At 43.2% G+C, this 23,481-nt stretch overlaps 1 protein-coding gene across 1 annotated transcript; it reads left to right on the top strand.

Moving 5' to 3' along the window:
* Positions 1–19,297: 19,297 nt before the first annotated feature.
* LOC135975257 (uncharacterized) lies at positions 19,298–21,954 on the top strand. Its single transcript, XM_065565451.1, has 2 exons — positions 19,298–20,272; positions 21,267–21,954. Exons 1-2 carry the CDS (start codon positions 19,696–19,698, stop codon positions 21,740–21,742), a joined length of 1,053 nt encoding a protein of 350 aa, XP_065421523.1. The 5' UTR covers positions 19,298–19,695; the 3' UTR covers positions 21,743–21,954.
* The last annotated feature ends 1,527 nt before the right edge of the window (positions 21,955–23,481 follow it).

Below are 23,481 nucleotides of genomic sequence, written 5' to 3'. Positions count from 1 at the left end.
GGAGTAGAATTGACTTGAGTTAATTCCCAATCCACTGCCTGATATTGACACTTGAATACTGTGTCCAGATTTGCAAATAGGACATTGAGACTTTGGAGATGGATGCAAAGGAATGTCACAAAAATGTATTCCACGTCTTTTACAGTGAGAAATTTAAGGAGCTCAGTCTTTTTAATGTATGAAAAAGAAGTCCAAGAGGTGATTAGATTATGGTGTTTAAGTACCTTCACAGTAAGGAAATGCAGGCATGGTCTTTAATCTATCAGGGGAATGGCATAAAAAGAAGCAGTGGCTGGAAGTTAAAGTCAGTCTAATCAAAATGAGAAATAAGGCAGTTAGGATTAAGGATGAGGATGATTAACCATTGGAACAAACTCCCAAGAGAAATGGTGGATTCTCCATTTCTTTATGTCTTCAGAGTCTGATTGGATGCCTTTCTGGAAGAGATGCTTTAGTCAAACCCAAGTTACTGGGCTTAGTGAAGAGTAACTGGATGAAATTGTGTGACTCATGCTATACAGTAGATCAGACTAGATGATTAATGGTCCCTTCTGGCTTTAAGACATATACACCTCTACCTTGATATAATGCTGTCCTTGGGAGCCGAAAAATCTTACCGCGTTATAGGTGAAACCACGTTATATTGAACTTGCTTTGATCCACTGGAGTGCGCAGCCCATCCACCCCCCGGAGCACTGCTTTACCGTGTTATATCAGAATTTGTGTTATATCGGGTCGCGTTATATCAGGGTAGAGGTGTATATCTTTACAAATGTGTCTATAGAGGAGCAAAGCTTATAGGCTTTTGCATTCTAGAGTCATATGCTTTTCTCTGTGACAGTGGCATATACTGGAAAGAGGAAGTCATTGTAGTTACTATAGATTTACCCATCAGTAAATGAGGGAATAACTTAGCTTATTGCATTTTGCACAGTTCTCTGGATGTCATCTCTTTCAGTCCTGCAGAGCAAACAATAATTCTCACCCTCATTGTCTCTAGGTGACACATCTAAATCTCTATTAACACAGTTCCTGATGTTTTCTAGGACCAAATATCACAGCACACTCCCACAGCTTTAAAGTCCAATGGGGTTTTGTAGAGATTTCCTGTAAAGTGTGGCAGCCACCACTCAGTAATTGTGAGTTCCTGGAAATAAACACAAACTCCTTCTCTGTGGGGAGGTGGAATTGTCATTGTCTGGGACACTACTTCTAAAATATTTAGGAAGACCTTTCTTTGCACACAGATAATATGCACTCACAAAGCACATGGCAGGAGTGTGGTAAGCAAGAGAGAAGAAATAATACTTCCACTCTACTCAGCACTAATAAGTCCTCCGCTGGAGTACTGTGTCCAGTTCTGGGCAGCAAACTTCAGAAAATATATGTACAAATGGAGAAAGTCCAGAGAAAAGCATCACAAATGATACAATAGCTAGAAAACAGGATCTATGAGGGAAGATTGAAAAAGTTCACTTTATTTAGTCTGGAGAAGATAGGACCGATGGTTGTCAGGACAACTGTTTTAATGTGCATAAAAGGTTGTTATAAAGAGGAGGGTGATAAATTGTTCACCTTAATCACTGAGGACAGGACAAGAAGTATTGTTCTTAAATTGCAGCAAGGGAGATTTAGGCTAGACATAAGGAAAAAACTTCCTAACTCCCAGGGTAGTTAAGCCCCGGAAAAAAATTCCCTAGAGAGATTGTGGAATCTCTGTCACCGGAAGTTTCTAAGAACAGGTTAGATAAACACCTGTCAGGGATGGCCTAGATTAGTGGTTTTCAAATTTTTTTCTGGCAACCCAGTTGAAGAAAATAGTTGATGTCTGTGACCCAACGGAGCTGGGGATGAGGGATTTGGGATGTGGGAGGGGCTCAGGACTGGGGCAGAGGCTTGGGGTGCAGGGGTGAGGGCTGCAGGGTGGGGCCAGAAATGAGGGATTCAGGGTGTGGGAGGGGGCTCTGGGCTGGGGCAGGAGGGTAAGGTGTGGGAGGGGGTCAGGGCTCTGGGCTTGGGGTGCAGGCTCTGGGGTTGGGCTCAGGATGAGGGGCTTGGGGTGCAGGAGGGGGCTCCAGGTTTGGGGGGAGCTCAGGGCTGGGACAGGGGTACGGGCTTACCTCCGGTGGCTCCTGGTCAGTGGCGCAGCCGGGGTGCAGAGGCAGGCCTCCTGCCTGCCCTGGCACCGCAGATCATGCTGCACCCCAGAAGCGGTCAGCAGGTCCAGATCCCAGGCGGAGGCATGCAAGCAGCTCCACGTGGCTCTTGCTGGCAGGCACCACCACACCCAGCTCCCATTGGCCAGGAACTGGCCAATGGGAGTGTGGAGCCAGTGCTCGGGGTGGGTGCAGTGGATGGAGCCCTGTAGCCCCCCAGCCTATGAGCCGGACCTGCTGCTGGCTGCTTCTGGGTAGAGACTATTAGTTTTACTACTTGTTTTTACTGACCGGCCGCCAGGGTCCCTGGGTACTGAGCAAGGCAACCCAGTGCCTTGCATTCTGCAACCCAGTACTGGGTCACAACCTGAACTTTGAAAGCCACTGATATAGAACAGGGATGGGCAAACTTTTTGACCTGAGGGCCACATCTGGGAATATAAATTGTATGGTGGGCCATAAATTCTCACAAAATTGGGGTTGGGATGCTGGAGGAGGTGAGGGCTTTGGTTGGGGGTGCGGGCTCTTGGGTGGGGCCAGAAAGGAGGAGTTCAGGGTGCGGGGCAGGGCTCTGGGGTGGGGCAGGTGGTGAGGTGTGGGGGGTGAGGACTCTGACTGGGGGTGCGGGCTCTGGGGTGGGGCTGGGGATGAGGAGTTTGGAGTGTAGGAGGGTGCTTCAGAGTGGGACCAAGGGATTTGGAGGGTGGGAGGGGGATCAGGGCTGGGACAGGAGTACTTGAAGGCTGGATTAAAATGGCTGGCAGGACAGATCTGGCCTGCACACCTTAGTTTGCCCACCCCTTGCCTAGATAATACTTTGTCCTGCCTGAAGGCATGGAACTGAACTAGATGACCTATTGAGACCCCTTTCTGTCCTACATTTCTATGATTCTATGTAAGTAGCCAGGGCTAAGTTTGACTTTCCAGTAGAGTGAGGGTAATACAGGAGGAGGGTAATAGAGGAGGAGCAACTGAAATGAGACCTCCCTGTACAAGGGCCAAAGTTCTGTGTATTTCCTTTTTTCCAGACCCATCTACCTCAGAAAGCTCTGCCAAGTCATAAGGGAATGTTCCCAGAATGGGTGAGTATGATTTTCACAAGTTATTTCCAAACAGCTCTCAATTAGCACAAAGTGGCTCTGGACAACAAGAGGCAAGCATTCCCCTGTTGCTTCAACTTGCCTCTATCAGGTCCTTAGTGAATAGGGTTCATAGTGGCAGGGTTTTCAAAGGCCCCTAACAGAATTAGGTATCCAAATTCCATTGGGATTAAATAAGATTTGAGCACTTAACTCCCTTTGAAAATCCAAGCTGGTGAGTATAGTTTCATTATCATTGTCTGGACTGGAAATGGTCATGGTATCTTTGTGCTATGGCAGCCATGTACCAAGTGAGATTTCTGCTTCTGGATTCCCTAATCCTGTCCAAGTAGTCAATGATGAATTTGTGAGGGGCATTGAAAAAAAGGAAGAGAATTTTTGTTTCTGTAATATGCGAGGCAGCTGCAATGGAGAGATTCAAGGAGGGCAACTACGAAACAGAACCACAAGCAAAGGAAGGTCATTTTAGCAACTGAAATGTGGATGGATTGGAGTGTAGTGGGTGCAGACACTCTCTGTGCATTAGGGAAGCTCTAGAGAAGCTCACAGTGACTGCGAAGAGAGATGGTGGAGACTGGGAAAAGGCTTTTAGGCAAATGGTAAGTTTAGAAGGGATACACTGTAGATATATTGTGAGGAAGAAATTGGCAAGACATTGACACAGCCTAGTACAGGAATGGAATCTACTGTATATTAGATTGTACATTTCTACCACATCTTTACTTTCTTATGATACTTACAACCTGCAGGAAATGTTAACTTGGCCTTAATCATTGTATCCTGAATGTTGTGTCCTAGGTGATTGCATTATTGTACATGAGAGTATGCAGTGACTGATAATCCAAATATATTTTTCAGATACTAAGAACAAGTCAATTACTGAAAACATTAAAGGCAGAGTAGGTAAGTCATTTTAACCCCCCATGCATTGAGTTTGAATCTCCTCTTGCACACTGGTTTCATAAGGAGTTATTGGCATCTTTGTGAGAAGAGACTTTAGCCCAATCTACTTCAGAAGTAAACAAATCCTTCAGCTCTGGTTCATCCTGCATCACAAATAATAATTCTTATGTTGTCCTTTTTTGACAAATGTCTGCTCTGGACAAAGCCATTCGGGACTAGCCCTATATATGCTCAGGGTTTTCTGTCGTGCCCTTTATGAAAGTTTCTGAGCCCCTTCACCAATATTGTGTAACCCCTTTGGGGTTTAGAGAGCATGGCCCTTTAAATCTTTTTCCTAAGGGGGAGGGGGAGAGTAAGAAAAAAGGAGGGAAACTCCAGGGGGAGTGCTGGAGCTCCAGGGAGAGGGAGAGGCAGCCTGCAGGCCCTGGAAATGTGAAGCAGCAGAGAACCTGCCTGAAGCCTGGGCAGGACAGGGCTGATTGGGGACCCCCCAGGACAGGAGCCAGGAGGAGCACTGTGCCAGGGAGGAATCGCCTGAGAAGGACAGGCCGGAGCTGGACCCAGTATCACTGCTGCCCAGAGCTGCATGGGGCTGTGAGTACCTGGGCTTGTGACTCTGCATGGGGGACAAGGAGGGAGGTTGCTAGCTAGTTAAGTGGGGAGGTGGTCACTCTGTGTGGCTTTGCAGAGAGCGGCAGGAGAGGGCACCGGAGGGGTTTGTTGGGGGGAAGTTCACTGGCACCGAAGACGACCAGGAGCACCCAAGACTCACCACTGGACTGGAACTTTGCTCAGGACTCCTGAACTCTGTGTGCAGACACATTGCTCAGTGTCTGCCCTTCCAGACTGTGCTACCACTGGGCCTGTGGGGCCTTCGCTTGGATGCAGCCCTGTCTTACTGCTCCCCCTATATTTCCCCTTGTTGTTTTTCTCCTCTCATCCCTCTGTAAATAAATATTTCCCTTGTTATATCCACTGTACTTTTCCTGTGGGTGTGTGTGTTCACTCTGGGGGGTTTGGAACAGGTGCCCCTATGGTGAAAGGAATTTCTCCTGCTGCATTCCTGCGCACGCCTTCTCTTGGCCAGAGCTGCCTGCAGAGCAGACTCCATGTTGGCCACCAGGGCGCTAAAGTTACAATTAATTAATGTGTTTTCAGAATGTCCATTTCAGCTGGCGCAATGTGATTATTCCTGACTTACAGATGTGGATCTGAGGCACCATGACAGATGTATATGTTTTCAAAGGGCTTTTAAAGGAGGTCAGATAACAATCCCTGTTGACTTGCAGTGGGATTTATGTACCTAAATCACTTAGCACCAGATTTGTAAATGTATCTAGGTGCCTAGTGGTATTTTCAAAAGCACTTAGGCATCTAAAACCCATTTTGTATTGACCAAAATGTTTAGACTGTCTCAAAATGACTATTTGTGGGTCGGGTTTATTTTGATTTTGACCATTTCAGGTGTTCTGGCTCTGTCGGAGAAAAACAGAGTTTTCACTCTTTGGTTGGGTGCAGCAAAGTCAGATACTTTATTATCTCTAGCAATTGCATGGAGGGAGAGAGCTAAACAGGTCTCTCTATAGGTAAACAATTACAGCAAGCTTTTATACCTTTTGTTACATAAAATAATAAGCAACAGCTGCATGTTGTTTATACATAGATCATCCTGATATCTTATTTTTCTCACTTCTATTTAGACTATAGTCTACATTCCATATCTAACACAAGGTCGCAACAACTTCTCACACAGTTCTTTCCCATTCACCTCACACAGTTCTTTCCCATTCACCTCACACAATCCTTGCTTCTACAAGTCTCGCATTATTAGGGTTACAGCTAGCCTGACTCTTGCTCACAGAAGGGACTGTTTGCATTGAAATCCCCTTCAAATCCCTGTCAGGCCTTGCTCTACTTCCACAGCTGTGTGTTTGTGTGTGTGTGTGTGTTTGTGTGTGTAGAAACTGGCCAGACTTAAAAATGAAATGCCGTTTCAGATCAATGGATTGAAATGAAATATTTTGACTTTTTCAAAATCATACAACCTCAATGAAATATTTTGAAATGGACAAAATAAAATATTTCATCTCTTTACATTTTTCCCCAAGAAAAACTATTTGCCAAATTCAATCTGAATTCAGCAAATAATTTGGGGCCATGAAAAATACATTTTTCAATGGGGGAAAAAAACCCAAAATTTGCTGTAAAACGTTTGCGCAGCTCTATTTAGGAGTCTTCTTCCTCTAAGCTAACACAGCTGACCTTTAGCAACAGCTCTGTTTCAATTCACTTCTCAGTAATTCCAGTAAGTATTGAGTCGTATATGTGGGAGAGTCCTCAAAATTTCCAAACATCTGTGATAATTACTGATAACAATGGAAAGCTTTTGTTTCCTCAGTTCAATCCAATTCCAATGGGAGTGAAGGGAACTCAGCACTAGAAGTGGGTGAAATTTTTCAGAGGATTTTTTTATTCTTGAAAAATGTAGATTGGCTCAGCCACAACATTTCATGAATATGTGTTGAATTTGCTGAAACAACAACAATTTATTTACAACAAAAACAAATTAGGGGAAAAAAACCCAAAACATTTCATACAGAAATTTTCAAAGTGAAAATTTTTAATATTTTGGTTTAAAATAACTTTTAATTTAGAAATTTAGTTCAATTTCACTTAAAAAAATAAAAACAAAAAATAAAATGCAATGTTTCATTGTGAGTCAAACCAAACATTTAATTCTACCTATTTTTTTTTAATTTTCTGTTCACTGAAATTTTTAAAAAAATCATTTGGGGATTTTTTTAATTTATAATTTTTTATTTAGCCATGGAACCAAAAAATTAGTTATTCACACAGCTCTACTCAGCAGCTAAAAGAACTGGGCCACATAGCTCACATGGTGTAATGTAGGAAATGTTTTATGACTTCCATCAGTTGTTCTGTGCAGGGGAGAACTTGGCAGCTGACACATCTCAATCCAGAGAACCATGTGTGGGTCATTCTGTGGCATAGTGGGGGAATCCAGGATGCTGAAAGTATCACAGCTTCTGTCTGACTCTGTCAAGGCTGTATCCCCACTTTGAAATTTAGGGTACAAATGTAGGGGCCTGCATGAAAACTTCTAAGCTTAACTACCAGCTTAGCTCTGGTCCCGTTGCCACCATCCCAATGGATTCCCTCCCTGGGAAGCCTTGAAAAACCTTCACCAATTCCCTGGTGAATACAGATCCAAACCCCTTGGATCTAAAAGAAGGAGAAATTAACCATTCCCCTCCTTCCTCCCACCAACTCCTGGTGAATACAGATCCAACCCCCTGGGATCTAAAACAAGGAAAAAACAATCAGGTTCTTAAAAAGAAGGCTTTTAATGAAAGAAAAAGGTAAAAATCATCTCTGTAAAATCAGTATGGAAATTAACCTTACAGGGTAATCAAACTTAAAGAGCTCAGAGGACTCCCCTCTAGTCTTAGGTTCAAAGTACAGCAAACAAAGATAAACACTCTAGTAAAAGGTACATTTACAAGTTGAGAAAACAAAGGAAAACTAACACGCCTTGCCTGGCTATTTACTTACAAGTTTGAAATAGGAGAGACTTGTTTAGAAAGATGTCGAGAACCTGGATTGATGTCTGGTCCCTCTCAGTCCCGAGAGCGAACACACTCCCAAACAAAGAACACAAACAAAAACCGTCCCCCCTCCCCCAAGATTTGAAAGTATCTTGTCCCCTTATTGGTCCTTTAGGTCAGATGCCAGCCAGGTTACCTGAGCTTCTTAACCCTTTACAGGGAAAAGGATTTTGGAGTCTCTGGCCAGGAGGGATTTTATAGTACTGTACACAGGACAGCTGTTACCCTTCCCTTTATAGTTATGACAGACTCAAGTAAAGAATTCCCTTTACTTTCCTGACAATCAACTTTGCTTTGCAGTTTTTGCTCCATTTAGAAGACACACTGGGATTTTCCGCACAGCTCCTTGTCTGCATTAGCAAATAAGAGATAAGAGAAACTCTGCTCATTTTCAGAAGTTCTTGAACATATTTAAGTATTTAGATCTGATATTTTAATTCTGCATTGTGCCCTCTAACAAGCTTGGCAGTGGATTTAGCTAGGATGTGGCAAAAAACCACTCAATATTTCTTGAACTGGAAGTGGGGAACCAACAGTAACTTTCTGTATGAATGTTGTAAGTAAAATACAGGTTAGTGAGTCTGTGCTGTGCATGTCTCCTTTTCCTAAGGTTTTGTTTTGCCAACAAATACATCACACAGAAACTTATGGGAAAGGTATATTTCCTATAAGGTATTTTTAGGATGGAAGGATTCAATTTTTTAATTTTGACAGACAATATCAATGCTTATTTTAAGCATTTTAAAGATTTGTTTTTAATTTAAAATTTCACAGTTGCATGGAATTATCATTTTAACCATTTTTTATTTATTTTGATTTAAATCTGAACACTTAGGGGAGAATCAAATGATAGTTTGATGACAGCAGACACTGAGAGTCAAAAAGTTAAACTTTAGAAACCATTAAAACACAAATTGTCAACATCACATGTCAAAATATACAAATTAAATATCCTTAAATCAACAAATCATAACTGTTTTTAATATTCATTCACTAGTCTATTTTATAAATACCCTAATTCAAAAGGCTAAGTCACTGAATTTTGACTTTTATTTCTCAAGAAGCATTTTTCTTATTTTGCTCATCAGTGACTTTTGATTATCAGTGGAAATAGTTTTTTATTGGTTTGACTATATAAGTGAAATCCCTGTTTACTGATCAATAAAAATATAATACATCCAAGCCAAAGTATTATGTACTAAATACTATGTTACAATTGCAAAGGCAAGCACTCAAAGGTCAGGACAGATCCGAATTAAGCTTCCCCATGAAACTGTCATAAAGATGCCTTCATAGGCATTATGATATAGCTTTAATTACATGATTACTCATTTCTTCTCCACAAGACTCATAAGAAAATTGAAAACAGGGTAATGGGAAGTGTCAGGCAACGTTAATTATAGGTATTGATTCCAGTTGTGCCTATAATTATGGCCCATAGATGAAGGCAGAAGCTCAGGAATGAGAAAGTTGTGGTTGGATGGATCAAGAATAAGATGGGGTGAACTATACAGTATAACCATCATTAGGAGCAGCAGTGAGTGAGAGAGAGTGGTGGGAAAGGGGCAGTTATACTGTATAATAGGCACCAGGGGCAGCAGAGAGTGGGGGTGGGAAAGGGACGGCTATATTGTGTAACGGGCACAGGATACAGCCTCTTTGCCAAAGCACAGCTGAAGTGAATAATGTTTATTAATCTTGTCCATGTGCCACTGGTCAGGTGCAGATTCTTACTAGAACTGTATTTGTAAGTAAGACAAAGTAAGTCACCAAGCAAAATAAAATAAAATGCACAAATCTATGCCTAATCAAACTGAATACAGATAATCTCACCCTCAGAGATGCTTCAGTAAGTTTTTTCTCAGACTGGACACCTTCCAGGCCTGGGCACAATTCTTTCCCCTGGTACAGCTCTTGTTGCAGCTCAGGTGGTAGCTAGGGGATTCTTCATAATGGCTCCTCTCCCTCTCTGTTCTCTTCCCCCCTTTATATATCTTTTGCATAAGGCGGGAACCCTTTGTCCCTCTGGGTTTCCACCCCCCCTCACTGGAAAAGCACCAGGTTAAAGATGGATTCCAGTTCAGGTGACATGATCACATGTCACTGCAAGACTTCATTACTCACTTGCCAGCACACACATATACAGGAAGACTCACAGGTAAATACAGCCATCTGCAGACAATGGGAGTCATCAAGATTCCAAACCATCATTAATGGTCCACACTTTACACAATTACAATAGGCCCTCAGAGTTACATTTTATATTTCTAGTTTTAGATACAAGAGTGGTACATTTATACAAATCAGATGATCATACTCAGTAGATTATAAGCTTTGTAATGATACCTTACAAGAGACCTTTTGCATGAAGCATATCCCAGTTATGTTACATTTGCTTATTACCGTATTTTCTCTAAAACTATCCCAGTTACATTATATTGACTTATTATCAAGTTTTTATAAAACCATATAGACTGCACAACGTCACACCCTCCTCCTGAACTTACTGCCAGAGACTTGGACACTGACCATGGCGGAGGCAGTATACCTAAAATTCGTTTTTGAGCTCCCCTATGGGGCAGACACTCCTGTGTCCCCCAAAAGGGAAAGAGACCCTGATCCAGCTGTAGGCTCACAGCTACCAGCTATGAGGGACCTTTCGCTGGCCAGCCAAATCCCCCCCCTTTCACTCAGGTTGGGTTTGCTTCCAGCTAGAGTCCTTGAGGTTTGTTCCCACCGCATCAGTCACCAGGACCCCAACTTCCAGCTCCAGGATACATGTCTCTGTGCACCTCTTTCACTCCATTACAGCCAGGTCATGCTTCTGGGTTTTACTTGCTTTGTCTCTTAAGTCCAGGCTGGTGGGCAGCCTTTCCTTTTTCCAGGTCAGCCTTTTCCCAGGCAAATTGTACATCAATTTCCATTTGTCTTCCCTTGAGACCATCACTTGATGAGCTGGGATACCACAGAGAACACCCTCCTGCCAGAACAGGCACCCCTCCACTCCTGTCTTGCTAAATTAGACACCCCAGTCAGCTTCAGCACAGACAGAGGTTGGGCCACACCCAGATGCCCTGCATATGTTAAAGCCACCCAGTAGATTTTGCAAACTACAGAATTGTTACTTGGTTGGAAAATGTCATCATTTGGGATCACAGTGCGGAGGGGAGTCTTAGCTTCTGCTATGAAAGCACTAGTACCTAGATCATGAGTTAACCCCATAAATGGACTGTACTTTACTTCAGCAATTCCGACTCTTCGCATGAGTCAAAGAAAAATTCTCTCTTGGTATTCTTTGCTTGCTGTTTTGAATTATTGCTCAATCTGTCTCTGTTCTGTGTGATGCCAGATGCCTTTGTCTCCTGATGCACAATTCATGTTCAATCAATAAAGCCTATAAAATCACATCATTTGACACAGTGCCTCCAGCCTAGAAATAGTCTGCAAATGCACAAACACATAAGATCTGTGGTAAAAGCCATCTGCCCTAGCTCTTATCACACTATAGTTTTGTGTGTGTGTGTGTGGGGGGGGGGGGAGCGGGGTTGCCCAGAGGGAAATCCTCTGTGGTTTGAATCTGATTGCCCTGTGAGATTATCTTCCATTCTAAATTTACAGAGGTGCTTCTTCACCATCCTTAGAGGTTTTTAAGGCCCTGCTTGACAAAGCCCTGGCTGGGATGATTTAGTGGGTGTTGGTCCTGCTTTGAGCAGGGGATTGGACTAGATGACATCCTGAGGTCTCTTCCAACCCTAATATTCTATGAGTCTTTCATAATTAATAAACTTCTAGACTTTGACAATGATTCTAGAGCAGGGGTGGGCAAATTATGGCCCGGGGGCCACATCCGGCCCTTCAGACATTTTAATTCGGCCCTCCAGCTCCAGCTGGGGAATGGGGTCCTGGGCTTGCCCCACTCCATGCATGCTGGGGCTCCACCTATAATTAAGTCAGTACAATATTTTGAACATTACACATTTCCCATGCATTACACATACTGGGTTGGATTTCCAAAGAAGTCTAAGGGAATTTATCATCACTCACACTGAATTTCACTTGAAATTAGGCATTAATTTCTTTATCCCATCCATTAGTTAGAGTGAATCAACACAAGAGGATAAAATCAAATTGCTGGCTATTTATTATCCTGAATGCATGGCAACATTTTTAGGATATATGACACAGACTTGTTGAAATTCTTAATATTTCAATCTGTTATTATTCATATGGGAAACCACCAGACACCAATTTATCCATCAATTCCTTTATTAAATCTAAAGGCCAAATGGTATTTTACACAATTGTTCTTAACATGCGCACCCACCTAAAAATAAGCAGTCACTACCCCCAAACAGTAAAAAAATATTTATAAGCATTTGACCCGTATTGGTCAGCTCCAATGTGTTTGTGAGGGTAGTGGCAAGAAGCCTTTAAGAGTTGAGTTTTTATACCTTTTAACAAACAAGGCATGTAATTCTGACTTCAGCTAAAAAACAACTTGAGACAAAGCACACTTATTTCCAGACTTAAGAGAGAGAAGATTTACAACCTCCTTTCTTTCCAAGACCTTTCCTTCCTATCTCCTCCCCTTCTTCTTGCTTTCCTTTACCCTAGGGTTCATGTAGTCCCTGATGTTTGAGATAACATTAGTATGTGGAGGGGGAAGGGATATGTTGGCTCATTTTAAGACCAATTCTTTTTGTGTTATTTAAAATAATTTGCATCCATGCCAACCTGTCAGAGGCCTTCTTTTTAGAAACTGCCCTTTATTTCATTAGTTAATCTTTGAACCAGAAATCCTCACTATTTCATTCCTTCTGGCCTTACAATGTATTATTTTCAAGGCCTTCCTTCTACTGGCTAGTCAGGGCCTCTCTTTACAACACATATTTCTTTAACCAAGCTTACACTAACTCTAATTCTTTAATTTCATAATTATCCTACAAGAGTCGTACAGTTTAAGGCTAGAAGAGACCACCACATCATCTTATCTGATCCACATGCATATCACAGGCCATCACTCAGCACCGGCACATGAAACCAAACAACCAAAATCCGACTAAAGTATCACAACCCTCAACATTATTGTGTGCCACAGGCAGCGAATAGGCAGACAATAGGAGGGGATTTTATATTAATTTAGTTGGAATATATGGGCCCAAAGAGTCAAAGATGTTAACATAACCCTGTAAATAACCAACATTAAACAGTTTTTAAAACGTTCAAGGATTGGTACACAGAGACATCAACCTGCTTAGCATCATGGCAAACTCACCATTAAACATTCCCTTAACCCTTTATTAAAGATTTGGAAAAGAAGGAAAACCAATTAAAGTATTTTAAATGTAAAGTATTAAATAAGGCTTTCATGCTAACAACATCCGTTGTTCCCTTTCCTTTTAGCTATAAAGAGACTTTAGTAGTAAAACTCCTAATCTGACATTCTTTTAGATGCTACTTAAGATGGTAATAACTATTCTTTTCGGGAAAAGAGAATAAGTTTAGTTGAGGTGGCTGGGACTGTCATGGCAGCTGTTTTTAAAGTGTGATTCCTTTTCCGAGAAACCAAACATGACAAATACACACAAAAGAGGAGAGAGAAAAACAGCAAACGGAGAAAATGCAGCTTCTCTCTGTGGTGTTGACGCTCCCTTGCAATATTACTGCTGGAGAAACACAAGCCCAGCATGTGGACTTATCAGCCACTTTCAAACAGGGCAAACTTGTACCAGGTTGTACTGTTTGGATCACTGCTTTTAGCTGCCTCTTTCTGGTCATAGGCTCACAGCAGTGTTGCAAAATATACATCCTGTGCTGGCTAAGCCAGATTCTTGGAGAAGGAGAGAGATAGGAAAGAGAAGAAATAAGGCAGGGAAGGAAAAAGGATGTAGAGGGGAAAAGGGGAGTTGCAAATTGTCACATCCCAGGTGGTGGTAGGGATTCAGCCAGAGCTGACAGAGGTGCGGTGTTATCTGGATCCCTCTTCCTGGCCTGGTTTCATCAAGACTTCTCTCAGGTTCATGATGACAAAGGCCCAGCAATGTCACAGTGCACCCTAAAGTCCCAGGAGATTGTCAGGGTGGCTGCCATGATGGTGACACTCAATCCTCCCTCCTTCCCCCCATTTCAGTCAGCACTTTTTGCTCTCACATTTCTCTCCAAAATCTTTTTTTTTTTTAAGGACCCCAAAAGGGACTGATGGGTGGAAAATTTCACTCTTTGGTTATTTACTTATGTCCAGCATTTCTTAAGCCTATGGCCTAGTATAGCTAAGCTAAAATCTTACAGGCCTCAGCCTGTGGGCCTTGCATTTCAGCCGTGATTTACCTAGCCGTGCTTTACTAGATACCTAGTGCATACTTATCACTTCTAAATACTTATCAATCCTATCCTTCTATAATCCAATAACTTATATGTATTTAGCATACAATGGTAATATATGACATAGCATATGAGTTGATTATAGCATCTCACAACACCCTGTAAACGAATATTAAAATAAATGTAATTGGCTACAGCTTCCCCCTTGACAGGGTGGTTATTATGAAACAAATGAAGCATAATAAGAACCCAGTCACGCACATATTACCTAATTATAAACAGCAAATGTAATTTGTATAATAATAAAACATATATGTAACTTAAATCTATGTGTAACTTTATTGTTTTATACTTATTAGGGATTAGTTATTTCTCTAGGGATCATGTTAAGTGATGGCTCTATTGTTTCCCTGGACATTGGTGCAGCTGCATATGCAGACTTTGGAACTTGATGTGGGTTTATGCAATACATATCCTCATAAAGTGTTTAGTCTCTTACAGCAGTTCTATTTGATACTGGTGAGTTCCCTGTAGATAAAAGGACCATGGAAATAGGTTGGACTGAACAAGACTGGGTTTGACCCTTTATTTCCTTATGGTTCTATGTTTTTCTGTATAAGATAACATAAAAATAATACCCGCAGTGAGGATACTATGGATAACAATCCATTCCTTCCATCCAATTTCCATCCCTCTAGGAGTCGTGAATATTCCATTTGAGCTGCTACTCTCCAAATTTTATGTGCTTGTCTGCCTTATTCCTGTCATCACTAATTTCAATTTAATGTGAATTTCTTCTAACAACTGTTTTAACTATAAAATTAATGGTGGTATAAATGCACGAAACACTGGAGTACTTTGTTTGATAAGATTTTGATAATCCAGGTTGCTAAGAATAACCGTTTCATTTTCAAAAAACAGTACTGGGAATTATTGTTGTGTGCCTAAAAATTGTAGGTACTTGTGGCTTAAAACAAACATTTGGATTTATGACCACACATCTAAATTGACCATAATAAAATTACTTCTGATTTGATGCTACACAATAGCGTTCCTGTCTGTCATAGGTCTCCCGTTACATCTGAGATCTCCATTTGGTTAGTTGCAACTGGACATGATTCCACAGTTGTGTTGACTTACAGTAGATTCATTTGGTGCCTTTCCAGCTGGCTACATCGGGGAAGTGTTACCTCAAACACATTGCACCTGCAGATCCACTGAAGCCCCCATTGAGAGCAACAAGTCATCTGTGGGACTTTCTGTGTTTGGGCATTGTGATGATATATCGCCAGCGGAAGTACTTTCATTCATTCTCTGTAGATGTTGTCTTTTAGGTGACCCATGGAATGGACAGCAGCTAATTGATTAAAGCGACAAAAAGTCCTGTGGCACCTTATAGACTAACAGAAGTATTGGAGTATAAGCTTTCGTGGGTGAATACCCACTTCGTGTTGACATGCGTCTGACGAAGTGGGTATTCACCAACGAAAGCTTATGCTCCAATGCTTCTGTTAGTCTATAAGGTGCCACAGGACTCTTTGTCACTTTTTACAGATCCAGACTAACACGGCTACCCGTCTGATACTAATTGATTAAATACATCCTTATTTGGATCAAACATGGGTAATGATAATTTGAACGAGACATATAAGGATTTTGAAATAGCACAGGTATTCTTTAAATAACATGTCATGATTTGGATGTGGTATCCCAGATTCCAAATTTTTAATTGAACCAAATGATATTTTTTTAACATTTAATTTGACATTTGACTTTTACTTCTCTGTGTTTTTGAATACTGATTTGAAATCTATTTACCTTTAATTAATTCTGGTACTTTTCTTAATTTCAAGAATTATAAGGTATTATCAATAGTGTTTATTACATATTCACCATAAGCTGAACAAATGATTTCTTTTACAAAATAGTTATTTTTTCCTAATCATTATTTGATTGTATTTTATCAATTGATTCATCTGATTTTGAGTTTTATTAAACAATTTGGTTATTTCATGCATGTAAATCGTTCTTGAGTTGCTAAATCATACATTTCTTTCAATATTGGGTCAACTACTTGATTAGTTTCTTCCTCAACCACATAATGGATATGTCTCTTGATTTTTTCAACAACCACCTTATTTCATATTGACATTCCTGTACCAAAGAAACCTGTAATATTGTTAAAATTCCAAAAGGATTAAGCCCTCATTTTCTTCTGGGAACTGAAAGGTTGTTTTTTATATTGATACTTAAATAGGTAATATTTTGTACTTGTTGCTCATAAAAAGTAAGCTTACTTATAAGGAGTACTAGGAGTACTGAAAAGAAAAATCCAACTTTAGAATCCATGCAATAACTGAATTTATTCATTTGCCAATTAGATACATTTCACACATCAGTGATATGCATAAATTGCACTTGTTTAATTAGTACCCCTGGTATAGACATGGCAGTAAGAACACTAACAAGGCCTTCTTGTAGAACTGGACATTCCACAGGACCAGCTGTTCAGCAACCCATAGTCCTTTTTCACTACTATTGCCTGTACCTCTATTTTAAAATATTTGTTAATAACTTTTACACTACTCAAAGACTTAATTTGGATACAGGTTTCATATTCTCCTTTATTTTTATATTCTAAGTTATATATGGTCAATGCTCCATTTTGTTTACTGAGCTTTGGCATTTCGTTTTGTTTTTCCATGATCCATATGGGATTTCATCACTTGTTGGTGAAGATTTATCTTCAGTTGTAACATATGTTTTATATCCTCCCCGCTCTGGATTGCTTTTAAGGGAGAGATTTTTTCCTTCAATTTACCAAAGTCGTTTGATCATTTTTTTCTATGCCATATTCAAGAACAAGTTTCTCACCTATTACTCCTTTAACCTTTTGATTACATTTGTTATGAGCAGTTGGAAGAAGTGTTTGACCAACTACATTTTTTTGGAAAGTAATTTACATAGCTTCCTCCAAATTTCTGGACCTCCAATGGAAAATCCTTCCACAATATAAACTTTTGCTCATCTTTCAATGCTAGATGTACTGCTATCTATACAGACTTGACAAATGACTTTGCACCTTATGTATTTTTTAAAGTTGTACCATTAGCCCATGTGGTAAACAGTATTTTATCCCAAGTCTTAGTTATAAATTGTTCTTGTGCTGATTGATATCCCATTCAAAGAAAATTTCAGTTGAAAGGTGTGGTGTAATCCCTTTTAGTCCTTGAGGATGGAGCTCAGCTGTTCTGAGTAGTGGCAGATGACAGAACAAGGAGCAATGGTCTCAAGTTGCAGTGGTGGACGTCTAGGTTAGATATTAGGAAACACTATTTCACTAGGAGGGTGGTAAAGCACTGGAATGGGTTACCTAGGGAGGTGGTGGAATCTCCATCCTTAGAGGCTTGACAAAGCCCTGGCTGGAATGATTTAGTTAGTGTTTGTCCTGTTTTGAGCAAGATGTTGGAGTAGATGACCTCCTGAGGTCTCTTCCAACCCTTATATTCTATGATTCTATCTTGGTGTATTCGTTCTCGTGCCCAGATCACTGTTATCTTTGGATTCTGAGCCTCAAGAGGCAAGTTTGAGGCTTGTCCCAACATAATCCTCATTTGCCTTGGTGGTTCTTGTTTTACTGGAACAGTCTGTGGTTGTTTGGTTTGAAGTGCAGCGTTACAGCAGTAATGCAGCATCAGTGTTGTTATGACATGCATTTCTTTTTCTTTTCCTGCTACTAGGCTGTCTGTTTCTAATCCTCCACTTCCTCTTTTGCAGTCAACGTCTCTGGTTCCTCTGCCTGTGCAAATATATTTCTTTTATGGTACAATCTTAAGTGATTAGCATGATAGAATGTATTCACCTTTCTTTTCTCTTTTGTGATCCTAATTCTGAATATAGAGAGGAACTGAGTTTATCCATAATATAGTGTGGCCCAGTTCATTGGTTACATAAATTGCATTCTGGTACAACATATGATAGGAGCATCATCTGATCTCCAATTTTCCAAGTGTTCTCTCTTTCGCCTTTATCAAAGTAGCCTTTTGTCTTTTATTTGGATTTTCCCAATTTAAGAGCTACCAGCAAGTGAATCTGATTAAATGTTCCTTTAATGATTGCAGATAGGTCTCCAGTTTGACTCCCTCTAACTGTGTGCCACTGGCATGCCTCAAGAGATGCTGCAGCATTCACATGGTTGGCCCAGTCATTACCTCAATGGTTGTATGGCCTGTGGAGGGAGTTGGATTTGCCCTGAGTGTCATTAAAATGAGTGGAATTAGACTGTCGCCATTGCATTCAGTTGGAATCTACCCAGTTCCACAGCATTAGTTTGATGGTGCAATTTGTTCACTCTACCATCCCTGATGATTTAGGCCTATTTGGAATGTGCAATTTTTTTGCACTCCCAAGAACTGCAAACCCATTTGGAAGACTTGCCCAGTAAAATGTGATCCTTTGTCTGGCTCTGCCCAAGTGTGGAGTCTCCAGTGAGAGAAGACTACTTCCACTAAGATCGCTGTTGTGGCTAAAGCAGCATTTGCTTTAAGGGGAATTCATCCACCTATTTAGAGAGTGGATCAACAATAAGGCTATATTTTAGTCACAGGTGTTTTTAGTAAAAGTCATGAACAGGTCACAGGCAGTAAAAAAACAATTCACAGACCGTGACCTGTCCATGGCCTCTACTATATACCCCAGACTAAATCTTGTGGGGGGTGGCAGTCCATAGGGCAACACGTCTGCTTGGGTGGGAACAGCCTGGGAACCCCGGTGGTTGTGGACGGGGTGATTGGTGCAGTTGGCAGGCTCCCTACCCAGCTCATTGTGTCACTCCCTGGAAGCGGTGACATGACCCTCCCTCCACACGCTGTCCCTACACCAAGTGCTGTCTCCACAACTCCCATTGACAGCTGCAGTCACTTACCATTGGACAATATAGGTCACATAACCAGAACTGAGCATAGAATGAGGCACAGCCACAAAGTGTTTCTAGATGGAGCAGGCCAAGTAGAAGGTTCTCATGGTTATTAAAAGTCATTAACAAAAAGTCAAGGGGTTCCAAGCTAGCGCTTTGACAAAAAGCTCATTAGGGAAGGTCATAGCTCTTAAGGAAACAACTGTAGTGAGCATGTGGGAAATGTTGACAGTATCCAAGGATGAGTTAATGCCTGACAGTGAGCATGTGTTATCTAAGGCCTGGTCTACACTAGGCGTTTATGTCGAAGTTAGCGCCGTTACATCGAATTAACCCTGCACCCGTCCACACTGCGATGCTATTTAGTTCGACATAGAGGTCTCTTTAATTCGACTTCTGTACTCCTCCCCGACGAGGGGAGTAGCGCTAAATTCGACATGGCCATGTCGAATTAGGCTAGGTGTGGATGGAAATCGATGCTAATAGCTCCGGGAGCTATCCCACAGTGCACCACTCTGTTGACGCTCTGGACAGCAGTGCGAGCTCGGATGCTCTGACCAGCCACACAGGAAAAGCCCCGGGAAAATTTGAATTTGAATTCCTTTTCCTGTCTGGCCAGTTTGAATCTCATTTCCTGTCTGGACATCGTGGCGAGCACAGCAGCACTGGCAACGATGCAGAGCTCTCCAGCAGTGATGGCCGTGCAGTCTGTGAATAGAAAGAGAGCCCCAGCATGGACTGATCGTGAAGTCTTGGATCTCATCGCTGTGTGGGGCGATGAGTCCGTGCTTTCCGAGCTGCGATCCAAAAGAAGGAATGCAAAGATCTACGAGAAGATCTCTAAAGACATGGCAGAGAGAGGATACAGCCGGGATGCAACGCAGTGCCGCGTGAAAATCAAGGAGCTGAGACAAGGCTACCACAAGACCAAAGAGGCAAACGGACGCTCCGGATCCCATCCCCAGACATCCCGTTTCTACGAGGCACTGCATTCCATCCTCGGTGTGGCCGCCACCACTACCCCACCAGTGACCGTGGACTCTGAGGATGGGATACTGTCCACGGCCGGTTCCTCGGACATGTTAGGGGACGGGGAAGATGAGGAAGGAGATGAGGAGGGCGAGGCAGTCGGCAGCTCTCACAACGCTGATTTCCCCGACAGCCAGGATCTCTTCATCACCCTTACAGAGATCCCCTACGAAGCGTCCCCAGCCGTTACCCCGGACACAGAATCTGGTGAAGGATCAGCCAGTAAGTGTTGTAAACATCTAAACATTTATTTTTAACAAAACAGGAATATTAACAATTAAAAGAATGGGTTGTTCATGATTAGTGTGCCCTAGGCGCTTAACGGTTTAGTAATGGGCAGTGCAAATTTTGAAAAGAAATCTAGCAATGTCCGGTTTTCAGTGATTGTCCTGCACAAGCCGCTCTATTGTTTATTCCCTGCTACTGCAGCTACAGTAAAATGCGGTCTATATGTCCGGGGATAGAGCAGTAATCCTCCTGGGACATCTCGATGAAGCTCTCCTGGAGGTAATTTGAAAGCCGTAGCATGAGGTTCTTGGGGAGAGCGGCCTTATTGGGTCCTCCGAAGTACGACACGTTGCCGCGCCACGAGATTATCAAGTACTCGGGGATCATTGCTCTGCACAGCAGGGCGGCATACGGCCCTGGTCTTTGGAGGCTTTCCCGGAGCATTCTCTCTTTGTCGCTCTCGGAGATCCTCATCAGGGTGATGTCGGCCATGGTGACCTGCTTTTAATTAGGTAGGGGAATGTTAGTGTTGGGACTGCTTTCCCGTTCCTTTACAGAACTGTAACCGCTGGTTTGCAGCCACGCGGTGGAGGCGGGAGAGGGGCAGCCAAAAGGGATCGTTCCCGGGGACAGCAGCGAGGGGGTGGGACAGGGGCAGAGTTCCCGCTTGCCGGATTGCTGGCAGCAGGGACTGACATTACTTTAAATGTGAAATGAGGCCAGTGGTAATATAAAAGTTTTAAACTGCCACAAGTGTACGGCTTACCATGTCTGCCTGCAACAGAAATTCCGTTGTGCTGCCTCGCTTCTCAAATGTGCTGTTCAAGACCCCAGGCACTGAATGCGAAGGCCGAGAATTCGACCTTGTGCTGAGTGCGCATGTGAAAGGTGCTGTGCATGGTCTTGTTCACAGAGAAAGACTATGTTCTTTGTTCACAACTACATTTATCTTTCTGAGGAATTCACTCCCTTTTTCCCATTTCCACAGCCCCGTCTGCGACTGTCTCACAACCTAGCCTGGAATCACACTCCCAGAGGCTAGCGCGGATTAGGCGTAGGAAGAAGAGGACACGGGAGGACATGTTCTCTGAGCTTATGGCCTGTTCCCAAGCCCAGGCAGCACAGCAGACCCAGTGGCGGGAGAACTTGACCCGAATGCACCAAGCCAACATGGATCGGGAGGAGAGGTGGCGGCAGGAAGACCAGCAGGCGACTCAAACGCTGCTTGGACTACTGAGGGAGCAAACGGACACGCTCCGGCGCCCTGTGGATGTTCTGCAGGAACGGAGGCAGGAGGACAGAGCCCCGCTGCAGTCCATCTCTAACCGCCCTCCCCCGCCACCAAGTCCCATACCCACCTCACCCAAAGTGCAAAGAAGGAGAGGCGGCAGAGTCCCTGCTAAGTCTCACTCCACCCCTGCAAAGAGCTCTAGTAGCAGAAGGCTCTCATTTCCCAAAATTTGAAAAGTTCTTTCCTTCCCGCCTGACACAAGCCCACGTCCAAGTTTCACCTCCCAATGCCATGTGTAGTTGATAATAAAAAATTCGTTTCTGTTAACTACTGTTTCAATCATGTTCTTTTGGAGGAGGAGGGGAAAGGGGGTTGGTAATTGGACAGGACAGTCTCCTTTGGCAGGGTACATAGTCGGGGGCAGGCACAGCAGCAGGGCACATAGACAGTGCAGTGATGCAGTGACTAGTTACCCCGGTTACTCTGGGAGGTTGTTTTGATATAATGTTGGGGGGGGGGTGGGTTGCTCTGTGACTTTGTGGCGGGGGAGGGCAGTTACAGATCTTAAGCGCCGGTCCTTAGGCAGGATCATAGAGCCACACAGCATGGGATCTGTAACCGTCCTCCCCCTGCCACAAAGTCACATAGACCCCCCATACACACAGTCCCGATCAGGAGGGGTGACAGACTCCGTTGAAACAAGCATCCCACCGCAGCGGAGCCTGTCAATCCTTGAGTTTAGAAGCTGCATTCGCGTCACAACACTACACCCGCTCCGCACCACAGTCTGTGTCCCAGTTTTAAAAAATTCCCGTGAAAACAGTATTAAAGAAAACGGTGTGCTTTAACAAAGTAGAACTATTTTTATTTCGACACGTGTGTTGGAGGGGGGGTGAAGGGGGTAAGTAACTGGATAGGATAGTCAACATTAACTGGGTAAAGAAACGGGGGCAGGTTTAGCTTCTCAGTACACAAACTATAAAGTCACAGGTTACCCTGCTCACTCAGGAACTTTGCTTTCAAAGCCTCCCGGATGCACAGCGCTTCCCGCTGGTCTCTTCTAATCGCCCGGCTGTCTGGCAGTGAGTAATCACCAGCCAGGCTATTTTCCTCAACCTCCCACCCCGCCATAAAGGTCTCCCCCTTGCTCTCACAGAGATTGTGGAGCACACAGCAAGCTGCTATAACAATGGGGATATTGGTTTCGCTGAGATCACAGCGAGTCAGTAAGCTTCTCCATCTCCCCTTGAGACGGCCAAAAGCACACTCCACCACCATTCTGCACTTGCTCAGCCGGTAGTTGAAGAGTTCTTTTTCAGTGTCCAGGGCGCCAGTATAGGGCTTCATGAGCCAGGGCATTAGCGGGTAGGCTGGGTCCCCGAGGATGACTATAGGCATCTCCACATCCCCAACAGTTATTTTGTGGTCCGGGAAGTAAATACCTTGTTGCAGCCGTCTAAACAGACCAGAGTTCCTGAAAACACGAGCGTCATGAACCTTGCCCGGCCATCCCACATAGATGTTGGTAAAACGGCCCCTGTGGTCCACCAGTGCTTGCAGCACCATGGAAAAGTAGCCCTTTCGGTTAATGTACTGGGTGGCCTGGTGGTCCGGTGCCAGGATAGGGATGTGAGTTCCATCTATGGCCCCACCGCAGTTTGGGAATCCCATCGCTGCGAAGCCATCTATGATCGCCTCCACGTTTCCCAGGGTCACTACCTTTGGCAGCAGTACATCAACGATTGCCTTCGCTACTTGCATCACAACAACCCCCACGGTAGATTTGCCCACCCCAAACTGGTTCGCGACTGACCGGTAGCTGTCTGGCGTTGCAAGCTTCCAGAGGGCTATGGCCACTCGCTTCTGTACACTCAGTGCAGCTCGCAACCGGGTGTCACTGCGCTTCAGGGCAGGGGACAGCAACTCACAAAGTTCCAGGAAAGTTCCCTTCCGCATGCGAAAGTTTCGCAGC

Source organism: Chrysemys picta, chromosome 13, assembly GCF_011386835.1.
Source record: "Chrysemys picta bellii isolate R12L10 chromosome 13, ASM1138683v2, whole genome shotgun sequence".
Lineage (NCBI taxonomy): Eukaryota > Metazoa > Chordata > Testudines > Emydidae > Chrysemys > Chrysemys picta.
The sequence above is the reverse complement of the archived record's forward strand: the minus strand, read 5'-3'. Positions and strand labels throughout refer to the sequence as shown.

Excerpts from the sequence above, each read along its gene's own strand:
- LOC135975257 (XM_065565451.1), top strand. The coding sequence starts at position 19,696 with ATGCAGAGCTCTCCAGCAGTGATGGCCGTGCAGTCTGTGAATAGAAAG. Across the intron at positions 20,273-21,266 it reads ATCTGGTGAAGGATCAGCCA|CCCCGTCTGCGACTGTCTCA; the intron begins GTAAGTGTTGTA and ends CCATTTCCACAG.